The 16,298-nt window shown below is 42.2% G+C and overlaps 1 protein-coding gene across 1 annotated transcript in view; it reads right to left on the reverse strand.

Annotated features, from left to right (window-relative positions):
* NEK5 (NIMA related kinase 5) overlaps positions 1–16,298 on the reverse strand; it is a 46,204-nt gene that overhangs the window by 6,692 nt on the left and 23,214 nt on the right. Inside the window, exons 13-21 of the mRNA XM_031465956.2 lie at positions 15,033–15,099; positions 14,093–14,209; positions 13,025–13,111; positions 11,402–11,494; positions 9,199–9,279; positions 8,907–8,975; positions 7,020–7,146; positions 4,625–4,747; positions 3,159–3,296 (exon numbers count right to left, since the gene is read on the reverse strand). Of these exons, the coding sequence (XP_031321816.1) occupies positions 3,159–3,296; positions 4,625–4,747; positions 7,020–7,146; positions 8,907–8,975; positions 9,199–9,279; positions 11,402–11,494; positions 13,025–13,111; positions 14,093–14,209; positions 15,033–15,099 (902 nt within the window). The remainder of the gene's footprint in view (positions 1–3,158; positions 3,297–4,624; positions 4,748–7,019; positions 7,147–8,906; positions 8,976–9,198; positions 9,280–11,401; positions 11,495–13,024; positions 13,112–14,092; positions 14,210–15,032; positions 15,100–16,298) is intronic.

Below are 16,298 nucleotides of genomic sequence, written 5' to 3' on the forward strand. Positions count from 1 at the left end.
GTAGAGGGAATTGTAGGGACAGAAGAGTAACTACAGATAAAACATCATGACAGAAATGAGCAGGAGGTTTTGCCGGAGTCCCGCTCCAGCAGGTCCAGGAGTACCTGGGGATGGACAGCGTCGGCGAAGGAGTGAGAGAGCCAGTCAAGGTTTAATCACCATGCAGGCAACTCTGCAAGGCTTTCTTTATTTGCGGCATTTATACAATTTTATCAAACAGGTGATTTCACATTGTGGCCAGGTTGACTCTTACATCTTTATTGTTTACATTGTTAACCTTTTTCCATACCCAGGATGTGGTCATGGGCCTTTTTTGACTTGGCTGAACGTCATCACCCTTATGATTTTTTAAATTTCCTCTCAGCCTTATACTTAGTTAATCATTACCCCTTAACCCATTCTCAATTCTATCCCTAAGAACAGCTCCTAACCAAAAACTATTTCACAAAACCAAGCACGAGAAGAAAAGGTCATGAGGGTCCCAACCAACTGGCGCCTAGAACTCAAACAGTGGGCTGATTATAGTTTCTATCACCTACAAGGAGAACAGCCAACCTAGAGATATCTATCTTATGTTTCTTACAGAGCTGACGGCATACATTGTCTTTAGGGCTTGAGGCATGACACACCATGGGGCCCCTGATCTTTTGATTTGTTTCCAAGTACTTTCATTGAAATTTCCATTGTTTAAATTGTCCTGCACAGTCATCATGATAGCCCCTATTATTTCCCCAGATTAAGAATCATCCTGTACAATTTTCAAAAAGCCCATGTAGCCCAATCCAATTATAAGCACTATAAACAACAGAAGGAAATGTCGGTATTTTCCAGAGTGAGACTGCTTTGCAATCTGCACAGCCGTTTTGCCCTGACTTTGTCAAGGGGCATCGACATTGGTGGAATGGCTCCCAGCAAGGTTTCATCAGAGTGGAATCGTACAGCAGAAATTACTTCGGCAAAGGGAGTGTTACGGAAAAGACAGTCCAGCCAAGAAACAAGCACCACTTGGAGGGTTGGAGTACTCAGATGTACTATGCCGGCGGGCTCAGAGGGGCTTCTGCTCCGAAGCTCTGAGCACCTCCAAGACGTGCGCATGAGGTTTTATAGGGTTAAGTACAAGCTTGGGGTATTCGGCCAATAGGCATGGAACAGCTTTAGCAGCATCATTATCACAAAAGAGGAGGCAGGGAGGCAGCAAACCAACATTCCAAAGCCAGATATATATCTTTGAAAATCCAGCTGGCTAGCAAAAAAACATGAACAGCATACCAACACTAATTAACTCAGATTTACAAGTTAGTCCAGCAGAACTCAGATCAGTATTCCGATACTTAGATTTGTGAGTTATCTTGTTAGCCCAGCCCAGCCTCTCCTTCACATTCCTAGACTTGTGAGTTATCTTGTTAGACCAGCCTGGCTTTTCCTTCACAGGAGGGAGGTGTGCGTTCTAAACAGAGGGAGGAATATTTGCTGATGGAGAATTGCTGGCAACTCTAGTGTTGAGAGGGGCCATCCAATCTTTCAGGGACTTAGAGTCTGCATTTTCCTGAGGGGAAGGGAAAGTCTCTGGCAGGATTTGAAGCAGAGAAGAAAACTTGGTCTGTTTTAGGATTATCGGGCAAGGATGCAGAGGGATTGCTGAAGGAAGAAAAGATGACCAGAGACAGGAAGCCAAGCTTGCTACACGGATAGGAAAAGAGAGGGGAGGCCAGCGACAGAGTTAGAGGCTGAAAGAGCGAAGCACAGCGGGGTGGGAGGGGGTGCCTGCACCCTTAGCAGGTTACAACAGAAACTATCTGCACTTTGCTTTGAATGCCACCCTTGGAGGCAAGTTCCTGTTTCTAATCCCACTCGTTAAATAACTTGCTCATATATGCCTAGTGAAAAGCCATCCATGCGAAAATGCAGTTAAGTTCATGAATTCATTTAGCATGCAAGATCAAATGAAGAGTTGTCTATGAGCCTCTCCTACCTGGTGTGGGGCCCCGGGCCTTGGCTTCTCCACCAAGCCAAGCCAGCCCAAAGCTTCCTCCTCCCTGGCCTCCAGCCCCATCCTGAGAGACTGTACTTTTATCCCAGGACAGAAGGAAAGGCAGCAGACAAGCAATCACATTGCAGTTTGTGGTCTGAAGGTAGTAGATGCATTTCTCTCTCTTCACCTTTCCACCAGCCGCCTTCAGTTTTAAAGGACAGTGTCTCAGTTGAGATAAGTAATAATACCGAAGGACTTCATCTATTCGGAAGACTCCGGCCCCTTCTATTGCTCCTGGATTTTAGTCAGATCGTCTTTCTGTCTCCTGCACAGGCTTGTGGATCAACAGGTCCTCCCCACCAGAAATGATCTTTCTTCAGTAAAATGCTGTGCATCCTTTAAGACTCAACTTTCACAGATTCCCCTTTCCTTGGGCGCCACAAACCAGTGGACTCATTCTTCAGAAACAGCCAGTTAGCTCTCTTGCATTATTCTCAGTGTTGTGCACGCTTTGTCAGCATGTATCGGCACCCATTACTCTCAGGTTTGTACCCAGGCCTCCCTGCCCGCCTCAGCCTCACATCTCTGCCAAACCTCGCCCTGCACAGATGCTCCTTGTTTGCCACCTGGCCACCCTCAGTGGCTTTTCTCCTAACAGCTCACACCTGCAGACTTGATCGAGGCCCAAATCTCCACTGTGATATGGATTTCCTCAAACATTAGAAAACAACAGTTGGTTTCCCTTAAAGTTAACACAAGCATAATCTTGCTAAAAATTGGAGGCAAAAAAAAAAAATTCCAAAGCCAAGAAAACTATATTAAGATGTATGTTTATTGCCCATAGGATAGTAATTTGTGTCTGCTGCATAACTGTCAGAAATCAACGGCCTCTGTCAGGCAATGCTAAGCCCTAGCTCATCCTCTACAAAGTCACTAGTCCTTCCTACCTAACTCTCCATCACTTGTCAACCGATCACATTAAAGAAAACTACCCAACTTTTCTCAGAAGTTCAAGTCTTTCGTTAGTGGCATTTGGGACAGACTTGGACAAAGCAAATCAGCTTCTGAAGAGGTTCAGACATCCTCCCAATGCCCTCTCCAGGCTATTTTTAGCTCCTTTCTGCATGTACATATCTGACAAAATTCCTTAGGGGACTGGTTCTGTCCTTAAAAATAAACTACTTACCAAATTCTCCATCACTGGCAGAAAACGAGCTCCTTGTTAGATGTGCTGCTGCCAAAACACTCATTAAGGTTCCTGGTGCTTCGCGCCGCCACTGTTTCCTATTTTCTGGAACGCCTTCAATCACGATCACCTGGCCATCTGAAGAGGAGACTGGATTATCGAAAGTAAAAATGCTAAAAATTGTGCTCTACACTGGAATTTGACACAACATTGTAAAATGATTATAAATCAATGTAAAATGATTATAAATCAATAAAAAATGTTAAAAAAAAAAAGTAAAAATGCTTCTTCATCTGAGTTTTTATAAAATCACAGGATGTGAGAATCCTGGAGGTCACCTAACCCCAGCTCTCATTTTGTTAGTAAGGAAACTGAGATATACAAAAGCTCATTGTATACGTGACTTATTGTCACATAGCTAACGAGTTAGCTTTGTAAACTGGCTATTTGGCTGTGTTGAATTTCTATTGTTTATTTTGAATTAGGTTTCCCTTCATTGTCTCATCGGTTTAGGACGGATTAAATTGTGTTACATTTGCAAGCCCTTCTCATACGTTTGATGACATATTTTGCAACAGTGTAAGTCCATTCACACACTTTTATTTATTAATTTCAGTGATATACTTATATATTTCAACTTGTAAGATGAGTATAAATTTCAGCTCTTCCCCAGCCCCATGTCATTAAGCAGAACACGGTAAATAAGCAATAGAAATCTCCGCCGCCTGTAAGGTAACACCCAGATGATGCTGGGACTCTTTTCTAAGGAAAGACTAGGCCAGCAGCTCAAATGTAAACGAATTCAGGTTGGAAATACCATCATATTCTAAACACACCTAACACTGAAATAGCACACTGGCTTATAAAACAATTTTATATGTATCTTGGCATGGTTAACTCTCTAAGTCTCGTGCTAATATTTCAATTCTGATTTTACCGATGAAAAAATGACCCTCCAAAAAAATGCAAGGGAGTTATTAGACTGATAGGGGAGGGCCAACGAAGCCAACTGCTCCTTCTTGGGAAGAAGGTGGGATCCTGGACCTTTCCTCCTTCACATTCTCGTAGCTACAGTGGGCAATCGTCTAGAATAATCAGTAGCTGAGTCTCTGCAGAGGTAGGGGAGAACCCAAAAGAGTATCTTTGAAAGGGATTTGATACAAATCCACAGGGACTGTACTGAAAAGGGAGAGCTATTACATCAGAGTGAGCACTAGCATTTGGGGTGAACATAGCAACATTGGGAGCCTTGCCCTCCTCTGGTTAAGGATTTTTTTTTTTAATTTACTTTTATTGTATTACTTGTTTTTTTATTTTTGCAGGGTTGGGGAGGTAATTAGGTTTGTTTATTTTTAGAGGTACTGGGGAGCGAACCCAGGACCTCGTGCACGCTAAGCATGCACTCTACCACTTGAGTTGTACCCTCCCTCTTTGCTGACGATTTATGCCACGGATGACAGCTTCACCCTCAGGCACGGTGGAGCGGGAGGTGACATCGGCCTCCGCCATCATTTGTAGCAGAGTCTGAGGAGCGCCAGTGTCCCATTGCCTCCTGTTCTCTGCAGCTGCAGCGTCCTGAATGAACAGCTCTGGGTGTAAGAAAAGAACACCTTAATTTAAAAGCAGCCAAAGTGTGACGAATTGCACCAAATAGTTCTTAGGAAACCTGGAGTCTATCGGCTGGTACATTCAAAACAATAATCGCCACCCTCATTCTAATACAGATTGCTACAGACTGAATGTGTACCCCTCAGATTCTTACGCTGAAACCTAACCTAATGCCCAACGTGATGGTATTAGGAGGGGCAACTGTGGGGAGGTGACTAGGCCATGAGGCTGGAGTCTCCTGAATGAGATTAACGCTCTTACAAAACAGACACCAGGGAGCTAAGTGAGAACGCAGCAAAAAGGTGGAATCAGGCCCTCACTAGACACTGAATCTGCCAACACCATGATCTTGGACTTTCTAGCCTCCAAAACTGTGAGAAATAAATGTGTTATTTATAAGACACCCAGTTCACGATATTCTGTTAGAACAGCCTGAACTGACTAAGATACAGGTCATAACTTACAAGACTGAAATTATAAAAACATTTAAAATTGTTTCACTTTTATTAACATGATTGACTAGACAATATATTTAATTCTCAAGAACTATTAATGGCACAAATGAACAATTTCTTGAGGCACTGATGAGAAATTTGGTCAGTGTCCACGGAAATGCAACTGTTCCCCACCTTAACTTTAAAAATGACTTGTGTTATTATTTTCCTTATTGCTATGTTTCATTACAGGAAATTTGGAGATCAGGTAAGTAGAAGAAAACAAAAATTATCCATGATCCCACTGTCCTGGGACTATTAAAATTTCAAATTTTCCTTCTTACAGTTTTTGCTTTGTTTTAAAACATGCTCCTTCATAATTTGCTCAACTAGCTACATCATATCTGGATTATTAAATATCACTTTATACCACCATTTTAAAGCAAACATGGTATTCTGTTTCATGGTAGAATTTAACTAATTCTTTTTTGCTGGACTTTTAGATTGCTAGAGATTTTTTTACTATTATAATACTATAATGAACTCATTTGTAGCTAATCTTTTTTGGACATTTATGATTATTTTCCCTAGATAAACTGTTAAAAGTGACATTCTACAAGCTAGTATTATTTGCTTTACCAAAGCCTTTCATTGTTAAAGTTGAATCTATTACTAATTTATTCTGTGATTTTTTTTCCTATATATTTTGAATAGCTAATTCTTCCCTATCCAAAAAAATACATACGTATATTTTCTTTACTTCATTTTCTAATACATAATTTCATTTTTTACATATAAACACTTTGATTTTATTTTGGGATTTGTTTGTTGTACCATATAGGGTCTGATTTCACTATTTTTTCCAAATTGTTAATTAGCCTTAGAGCATTTATTTGAGTAATTCTTTCCCACTGACATATGATATGCCTTTTAGCATATGCTAAATTATGATACATACTGAAGTTTATTTCTAAACTTCCTCTTTTTTATTTTTTTTATTCTGATGCTAGTATCACACTGTTTTAGTAACTATAATTTGTACAATATAGTTTGATAGTTGGAAGGGTTAGTGCCCCTTCACCACTTTTTTTCTAAATTTGTTCAACTAATTTATTAAACTAAGCACCTAGTATATCAATTTTCACTTTAGTCCTCTCAATAACCCTGAGTGGCAAGTACTATTATCCTCATTCCTAACAGGAAACTGAGATTCAGAGATTTGAAGTAACTTGTGAAAGGCTGCACAGTCAGAAAGTGGCTGCACCAGCTGGGGTTTGACCTCCTGTCTGTCTCCAAAGCCCAAGGGTTGCCTCCCATCCACACGGCTGAGAGATGACAGGGCAGAGGGGATGAAGGAGAAGGAAGCAGACGCAGAGACGTCGCAGGGGAGAAATGACCCTGGGTGTGGCAGCAGGGCAGCCAGCCGGTGAGGACATCCCCCAAGACAAAGCCTGGCCGGGAAGAAAGGGCTCAGAGGTCTCGTCACACATGTGCTGAGTCTGAGATGCTAGTGGGACTGTCCGTGGAGCTTTCCACATCATGAGAGAGATGGATGATGTGGAGCTGCTGGCCGGGGAGGAGTGTAGGCTGAGGCAGTGGGGGAAACTGCCCAAGGAGACAGTGTGGAGCAGAGAGGACACTGAGACTCAGGATGTGACCCCGCAGGAGTGGCCCAGGGAGAGAGGCCGGGTCTCCGCCCAGCTCAGGGAGAGCAGGGACAAGTGACAGTCAAATCAAGGGATGCGAGTGAGGAGAAAATTCAAGAAGAGTTGCCAGTAAAACTGTTCCTTCTCATCTGCAGCTTTCAAGAAACACATACCTGCTTCTGGGCAACAGAGTTTTTCAAATGCTTTGTCTGTATAATCCTCATGCTCCTTTACACGTTTATATTCCTTAAACTTCATGCCGTCCTCAAAGGTCAACGTTTCATTTAGTATATCCATTGCCTAAAGCAATTCCATGGTGTTTCATAAGATACAAGCCATATTTGGGGGGGGGGGGGTTAAAATTATTTTGTGTTCCCAGTAATAACATTTACCAAGATATGTGATAAATATTCAATATATGTTTACTGCATAAATCAGTAGGGCTTTAAAACAGGAACTATGTTGGAACAAGATAGAAAGAGGAATGTGTTCATTTCTTCTCCTGGTCAGCATTCACAAGCACTGATCCCATTTGATGCAGACTTTCTGCCTTCAGTCATCACTTCTATGGTTGGTGCCCAGCTATAGAACTCTCAGAGTTAGCTCGCCCACACCCTGCCTGAAGCACACAGTGTGCCCAGTTGGGTCCCTAACACTGCTCCTACTGTTCTACAGTTGATATTAAAGTGATCACTCTGTTTTGAACAGATCAAAGCAGAGAATAACAAGGGATGAACACTCTGGTGGACAGAACTTTTTGGACTCCATTCTTTTATTCTAGTGCCTGACTTCACAGAAGCACTGTGGCCGGACCCGTCCTCAGGTCCCAAACCAGACACAGGTCCCCAGAGCTACTCCCTCTGACACTCACAGCTCTGGGACACATAGAGGCCTAGTGGTTAGATGTGAGCACTAACTATCCCCACTCGACTGAAGTCTTCATGTAGCAGAGTGCTGTGAAAATCTGAACCGTACGTGGAGCACAGAGGGTTCTCAGGGCAGTGAAAATACTGTGTATAATGTTATCATGTTGGCTACCTGTCGTTACACATTTGTCAAAACCCATAGAATGAGTGAGCCCTAGTGTAAACTATGGACTTGGGGTGATTATGATGTGTCTGTGTAGGTTCATCATTGTAACAAATGTTCCATTCGGGGGGGATGTGGATGGTAGAGGGGGCTGTGGGTGCAGCGGCAGGAGCTATATGGGAAATCTCTGTACCTGTTGCTCAGTTTGTCATGAACCTAAAACTGTTCTAAAACATTTGTTTACAAAATTGATCCTTCACCCCCCACCCACACACACACACACACACACACATCTGAAAGAAATGGTAACATAAAAAAGTGTTAAGCCAATAAAAAATATGAAAGAAAGAAATTGGGCACATAATTAATATCATATCATATAAATATATAGATCTACACATATTCATACTTAACTTTTAAATTTAAAAGGGAAATTCAGAGATGGTGAAATGGAAACACAAATCAGTTACTTTTGATATTTGTTAGTAGAACTGGATATTTGTTAAGTAAAAAATGCGATTAAAAAGCTGTTGAAATCAAGTAACAAAATGAGGTTTGAGTTTCCTGTGTTCCTACATTTATTGCTGTTTCAGTGAGAGCCCAAGTGCACAACTGAAATTTACCCAAAGACCGGTGCAAAGTTGTCAGGAGCCAGTCGAGATCTAAAGTAAATGCACATGGGTTCAGGGTACCTGCTCATTTATTTTAGGTGAGTGTATTAGTTGTTGACTGTGTATTATGTCTTCTATTTTAATCCGGCTGTAATGAAAAGTTACTATTATGAGGAAAATGGCTCCCTTATAATAGATAAATAAATTACAATGGAATAATTCATCTATGGCAATAATCTCGATTTTAAAAAGAATGGGAGGATAAAAAATATTTTGGAAGACTCATTTGAACACTTGAGAGCCTTCTAGGAAGATTTTAGAAAATTCTGCCTACCCTCCATGGGAAAATTCCACGAAACACGGTATTAAGGTACCCTTTTTCTCATCCCTACTAATGAAAGTATATACTTAATGGCATACCTCTTCCTCTTGGAGGGTGTTTTCATCAGAAATACATTTGTCTAAATTAATTTCAAACTTTACCCCTCTCTAGAAGAAAGAAAAAAATATTAGTTTAGCAATCCAATAAAAACCTTAAAATTACAACTCCCAATTTGACATTACAAATAGGTAAAACTATTAATCTAACATTACAAAATAAGGCAATTCCATAAAATAGTAGGGGGTTAAATCCTATAGGCAACCCAGATTGCAAGGTTCAGACCCCCAGCCAGTTTTTTAATATGAAACTTTAAAATAAAATGTTTATTACCTTAGCTTTATATTTTTGTTCTGGAATTTTACCTTCCTTTATGCTCTCAAGTCTAATTTGTTTCAAGTCTCTTTCAATATCCTGAAAATTTAGAGGCAAATTAAAATCTAGCATTTAATACTGATCAAACAATTATATTTTCACAACCCCTGAATTCACAGCAGGGTCTGTTTACATTATTTGATTTCTCAATTGAATCAGATGATTGATTTGAGAATAAAATCACATCTTTGTAAAGGAAAGCTAACAATAGTCCACTAAAAATTAAGGCACAGTGTCCCTTAACTTGAAGTATTAATACAATTAACACTGGCATTGCAATGGGCAAAACTCTATAATGTGACAGTGCCTACCACTCCAGTCCAGTACAACCTCATCTAATTCAAGAACATAATTTTGATTATAAGATCCCTCCCTTAAGAGGCTGATGATTGTAATCAGAAAAACAAAAAAGTGCAGAGCTCATGATAGTATAAAGCAAGGAGAGGGCTCTAAAAATTGATGGGCAACATCAAGGAGGACGAGAAGAAGATTGTAAAAGTAACGACAAGAATTTCAAAGGAATGATTGAGAGGTGAACTTTAAATGCTGGGCTTTCTCAGGGTTCAGTCCTAGGCCCTCTGGCCTTCTCTTCCTCAGTACACGGGGAGCTCAGTAATTCCCATGGATTTAAATGCCATCTTTATGCAGTGACTCTTAAACGCATCCGTTCGGGTTTGATCCTTCCTCCCCTCTGAGCTTCAGACTCACATTTTCAGGTGCCTGTTTGGTACCATCTTCACTTTAACACTCATTATACAAATTCATACTGAGCGCCCACTATGGGCCAGACACTGTCCTACACAGTGGGTCAGTGCAGCACGTGACCACAAGGTCCCTGCTGACACAGAACTGACCTTTTCCTGGAGTAAGATAAGTAAATGAGCTAGCAAACTAATGACATCATTTCAGAGGGTGTTAAGTGATGTAAAGAAAATAAAATAGGGTAAAAGCATAGGAAATGAGTAGGGGACAAAAAAAAGCGAAAATAGCCCATATGGCATTTGATTCAAGCCCTAGAATGATACTGGACCTCGGCACATGAAAGTCTGGGCAAAGCGTGTTCCAGGCAGAGTGAGCAGCAGGGCACAGGCCTCGGAGCTGGTATGCCACCTCTCATACCTTCCTGACTCCACACATCCAAAGTGGACCCTAGAGTGCCCCCACCACTGGCTTGCTCCCCACCCTTCCCCATCTCGGTAAATGGTGCTACTCCTTTCGAGCCAGAAACTTATGAGTCTCCTTGGGGGTATATGTGTGTGTATTTCTTAATGCTTTTTCCTCTCCATCATTTTACCTCCCCTTAGAATTAATTACCGTCTCATCTGTGTACCACACTCTTTGTGTGGACTTCACGTACCACATCTGTCAGTTTGAATCATTACCGATTGTTTGCCCTGCAACCCTGGGAAGGGTGTTTTCCTGCCTTGCAATATTGTGCACTCTGAAGGCAGGACTATGACTTCTGTATCTTATTTATACTTGTGAGGTAGGTTGTCCGATTTGACTGTGTGGCCTGGTTATCTCAACTGCATGAGAAGTGTCATATTGCTTTATTTCCCTCAAAATACAACTCTTAGACCCTTAAGCCCCATTCACCCCACTGGGTGGAAAATTCGACTTCAGTCCACTCTAGAGCTCTCGACACCTGTAAAGGTCCCTGAGTCTTTCACAAAGCAGAATACTCAGGGAGGCCGGTTAGCCTTCACTCAACAGGGGTTCCTCTCACCTGCCCTCAGTCAAGCCCTCAGGGCACCTTGACCGTGAAGGGGAAAGACCTCCCAGAAGGAAAAGAAACGTCTCTTGCCATGCAGCTCTGCCCAGTTCCCTACTCCTGCCAAAAGAGGAAGTTTGAAACAGAGAAGAAATTAACCTTCAGGTGCTCTGACCAATGTGTCTGAGGCTCTGTTTCAACCACCACCAGAAAACGGAACTTTCATAGCTCATAGGAACAGTTCTCAAACTTGGCTGCACACTCACTCACCCAGCCAGCTCCTGAAAACAGGGTGCCTGGGTTCCACCACTGGGGGGGGGGGGGTCAGAGCCTAGGTGTTTGAGATTTTTGAAACTTTCGCACATGGTTCTACTACTCCGGGAGGGGTAGGAACCACCAGGATGGAGCAAACTCCTTGGGAACCCAGCACCATCTAACAATAGCCATCACCTGCACGGGGGCTTCTTCCTCGGGGGCCTCCTGGTGGACGGGCAGGTCGCTCTTCTTCACCAAATAGGTTTTAGGATTTATTTTTGAGTCCTCCTTCAAAATAAATTATACACAGTCAGCAAGATTGGCTCTGAAGGCCCCTTTCTGAACCTAGGCTACTAGATCTGAACCGGATCTGGTGAGGACACACTGGCCAGGGGATGGGCAGGGAGAGTGGCTGGAGGGGGCCCTCTCCGTGCTGCTTTTCCCTGTGGCTGATACTGGTACCACGTGCTTCTCTCCTGCTCTCTCTCGAAAAGTCTGCTACCCATCGCTCCTGGATGTAGGCTTCCCATAGCAGACCTGCCTTTAAAATAGGGCTGGTGATGGCACGAGGCTCCCCACCATCAACCAAGCCTCTGCTCTGGAGAGAAGCACCTCCAATCTGCCCCTCTCACCGGGCATCCAGGCCTGAAGCTTTGCGTGGTTCTTTCCCGCACCCTCCGCCTCAGCTCTGCCTCTCCAAGTTCTACTCTCCCTCTCAGAGCCAGTTGGGCCCCACCTCTTTTCTATCATAAAAACCCTCCACCTGCTCATCCTGCCCATCACTCCCGTGAACTCATAGGGTTTAACTAGATTCAGCCTTATTCCATCATTGCTTCATCCATGTGTGTCTCATCTTTCCAACTGTTTATGAGTAGAAGGGTCTCTGCCAGGAAGAGCAGAGGTCTTAGAATCAGATGCTTACTTAGTCTGCCTTTGTAATATCTAATATCTGCCTTTGGATGAGGCATTCAGCTTCTGTTATGGGAAGTAAGGGAGACAGTGTATGTGAAAGCTCTAGTTCAGAGCCCAGTACGTACAGCTGAAGTGTAAAGTGTCCCTCATGCTCATTTCACCTGTATTAGTTCATCCACTGCACTCAGGCGTAGGGGGGAGGGAAAGGTTAATTTCAGCAGTCAACAAGTGTGTAGTTCAAGGGCGTGTGAGACCGGAGGCCAGCTGTGTCCTCGGCGGTGCTCGGTGCCCAGAGGCCCTCATAGGAGGAGAATCCCAGGGCGCTGAGGGTATTTCTAGTGTTTAAATGTGCATGTGTTTTTCGTGAAATGTGGTCTCCAAATACAGGCCAGCTACCTCATCTGGAGCTCTGCTGAAAAGGCGATGATCTGAGAGATGGAAGAATGAGTGTCCAACGTGGTGCCTTTAAGGAACTGCTCTCAAACGTTGCCTGAGAACCTTACTCCTGCATATGACTGTGCCAATATAGCTGAATTCAATAGATGCTTGTCTCTTCCTACCTTGCAGGCATGAACTTACCTCCTGCATCTAATCCAGTTCTGGGGTAAAGGAGCTGCTCAGTCAATACCTACTGACTGCTTCGTGGGGAAGACAGTCATCCAGTACTTTTAATAACAGCCACTCAACTGAGAATCACAGACAGCCCCATCCCCCTGTGTAACCGCGAGTAAACCATAATAAAGCGAGGCTTCCATTAAATCTGACAGCTTTCCTATTTAAAAAAAAAGTTTACAAGATAAAGTTTATCTTTTCTATGAGAAGATCATGACTTTTAACACCTGCTCAATTTATTTAGCGCTAAATCAACAGAGCAAACCTTTCCTTTAGGAGAGTAAGTTGACTTACCTCCAGTTCACATCCCAACTTCTTTCTAATTTCCTTCATGTCACTGTGGTACTGTTGGCGTATTTCTTCTAACTGCTTCCAATATTCCTAGAAAGTAATCCCAATCCCCAAATTTTAAATGTCTGTGAACAACTTGACAGGATAATCTCTATACATCCTACGATTTTAGAAATGTGTGATTTATCCTAAGAGGAAGGCTGTTACTCCTGAAAATGGCAACCTGCCTTACGCTTTGGCTGTGGTACTACATCCCCAGTGAGGATAAGGTCTCTTGGGACGATCTCACTTTGATATACAACCCCAAATGTGTTAATGACAGACAATTACTTTATACATCCCACTTTCACATATAATTGCGGGTTGAATCTGTCCACCCCCCATACCAAGAAAGATACGTTGGAGTCCTAACCGCCCGTATCTCAGAATGTGATCTTATTTGGAGATGGGGTCGCTGCAGATGTGATCAGCTGACCTAAGATGTGGTCACACTGGAGTAGAGCGGGTCCCTAAAGCAGTATGACTGGTGTCCTGTTAAGAAGACAGCCAGGTGAAGATAGACACGCAGGGAGGATGCCATGTCCAAGGGCAGAGACTGGAGTCATGGAGCTGCAGGCCAGAGCATCCAAAGATTGCCAACCAACCACCAGAAGCTAGCAAGAGGCAAAGAAGGATTCCCCGCCAGGTTCCAGAGGGAGCATGGCCCTGCTGACACCTTGACTTTGGACTTTAAGCTTCCAGAACCCTGAGAAAATAAATCTCTGTTATTTTAAACCACCCAATTTGTTGTACTTTATTAAGACAGCCATAGGAAGCCAACAGAAATTTCAAAAATGTTAAGGATGGACAGTTTATTAATCCAAGGGAAAAGACTTATGAATGCAGCCACACTGCATTCTCTGAGAAGGTGAAATGCAGATCTCCGTCTCCCCTAAACCCTCAGGATGGTGCTTCTCACCACCATGTCCAACAAGTACTTGGCTAACGCGCCTTCTCGGGCAACACCTCATTACAGCACAAAAGACAACGAGACAAATACAATGGTAGCCCTGGAAGAGGACTGTTTCTAACCTGTTCCTTCATTTCGTTTCTCCTGAACTGCAGTCCCTGGAATCCAGGCTCTTCTCCGTTACTTCTTAGCTTTTGTCTCTGATTGTGACTTGGCTCAGCAGAAGACGGACGAAGACCCTATCATTTGAATGAAATAATTTACAAAGCGTTCTTGCATTCTGGAAACATCTTACGATTTGACCTTGTCCTTATTCTTTAAATAATAATAATATCATCAATCCCAGCATTTGGGAGATATTTTTTATAGTGAGCCATAGAATTTTCTTAGTTTAAATGTAAAATATTTTAAAAGTAAAGAAAATGAATACAACCATTTGTGTTGTTTATCCTAAGCAGTCGATATTTTATGCTACCATGTGAGATGCCTGGATTCCTTTCCTGAACTGGTAAACTACAATTGTGAAATCAAAGTTCTGTAAAAGTTTAGCAACTCCTGGAGCAGGGGATTAAATAGGGAAGATAACTAGAGCTGTTGAGCAGCTCAAAATAAGAGCAGTAGAAATAAGATGCATATCCAGTCTCCCTCAGCCTCAGAATTTTGACACTATCCTTAAGGATAAAGGTTAACTTTCATTTCCAATAAAATACAATAGTCATTTTCTAAAAAACATGTAGAATTCTAATAAAACAGAATGAAGAATTGCAGCACTGAAGGGGACCGTGAAGCCCATCTACAGCTTTTATAGAAAAGGAAATAGAGGCTCAGAGAGGTGGTATGTCCTGCATAAGGTCACACAGCAAGCGGTGGAGCCAGGGAAGGAACTAGGCTTCTCAGCCCCTAATTGAAGCCTATTCCCCTTTAGCTTTAAAAACTGGGGAAGCTGAAGGGTAGTCTTAATCTATGTGGAATCAACTTTGACTTCAGGATCCATGAATATTTGTGAACAAAGAAACTAGCAGAAAATTCCTGATGGCCTCTTCAATTTGGCAGTTTACTTACCAACTGTTTTTCCACTTTCAGCTTATATTGTTGAGCTTCAAATTTCCTCTGAAGGTATTCAGCAGGCCTTAGGAAACAAAAACATTCAACTTGAGTGGAAATTTTAACTAGTCTTAGGCACCGATTTGACAAGTGAGTTTTCAGCTTTGTAACAGGATTCACAATTCACCAGTGGCTTGAAATTCCGAGTTCAAGAAGTAGTTCAAAGTCACAGAATGTGTACATTGGAAAAGAAGATCTTTGGAATCAAGAAGAAAGAGAGGTAGAAAGAACAGTGACAACTGGGGATACAGGAGAGGATAAAAACAGAAAAATATTGATCCAGTGATTTTTCTTCAGGGCAGGAGTCAGTCCACCCATAGTCTGTAATATGTTGGAGGGAAAAAGGAAAAGCCCATAGCAGGATCTTCTCATGCTGCGTGCATGTGTCTCATCTACAGCCTTGTCACGCCGATTTGACTGACAGTTGCTTGGCTATTTCCCGCAGGACACTCTGAGCTCCTTTTGAGCAGGATGGGGGCCCCTCCCTTCACCTCTGCTCCTCTCGTGGGCACACAAATGCTTAATGAATACAGAGACAGGCTTTAGCCATCTCTCACAATATTAAGTATTTTTCCAGCACAGTTCTAGTCAATTCTGGTCAAACTATTTTCAGGTTTACACCTATGTTCTAGATACCTATATTTCTGCAGAATTTCCTGCGAAGAATTTCTGTCATTACTGATTATTGCTACATAAAACCCACCACATTTCAGATCACAGTACATTTTATGTGAGAGTGTAGGAGATAAAATCATATGTAATCAAAATAATTGATAGTTTGACAGCTCCCATATCTAGACAAAGAGTGGAAGACACGTTTTCCCAGGGGCGGAGAAAAGGGAAAGGGAGTTTGGTGGCTGCACCTAGTTCACATGTAAAATATATGTCACTCATTACTTGAGTCCTGTATGAATCCTGTAATTTGAACTAGTGTAATACATAATGCTGGTGATCATGGTGATCATTAAAAATGTGTTATGAAGATGGATAAAACCATAACAGCACCCGTAGCTTTAAAAATAAAACATCTACTAAAATTAATTAATTAATTAATTAATTAAGAAACAAAATAAAATATAACATCTACTTTTCCCATCATGCATTTCTGGAGAAATCCTCATTTTATTGTTCTGACTTATCTGATTTTCATTAGCTATCTGGTGAGATCACCAATCACACAGTCTTTCGTATTTTTTATTATTCATCCAAAATTTCAACAATAAA

The sequence above is a fragment of the Camelus dromedarius genome, chromosome 13 (assembly GCF_036321535.1).
Source record: "Camelus dromedarius isolate mCamDro1 chromosome 13, mCamDro1.pat, whole genome shotgun sequence".
Classification (NCBI taxonomy): Eukaryota; Metazoa; Chordata; class Mammalia; order Artiodactyla; family Camelidae; genus Camelus; species Camelus dromedarius.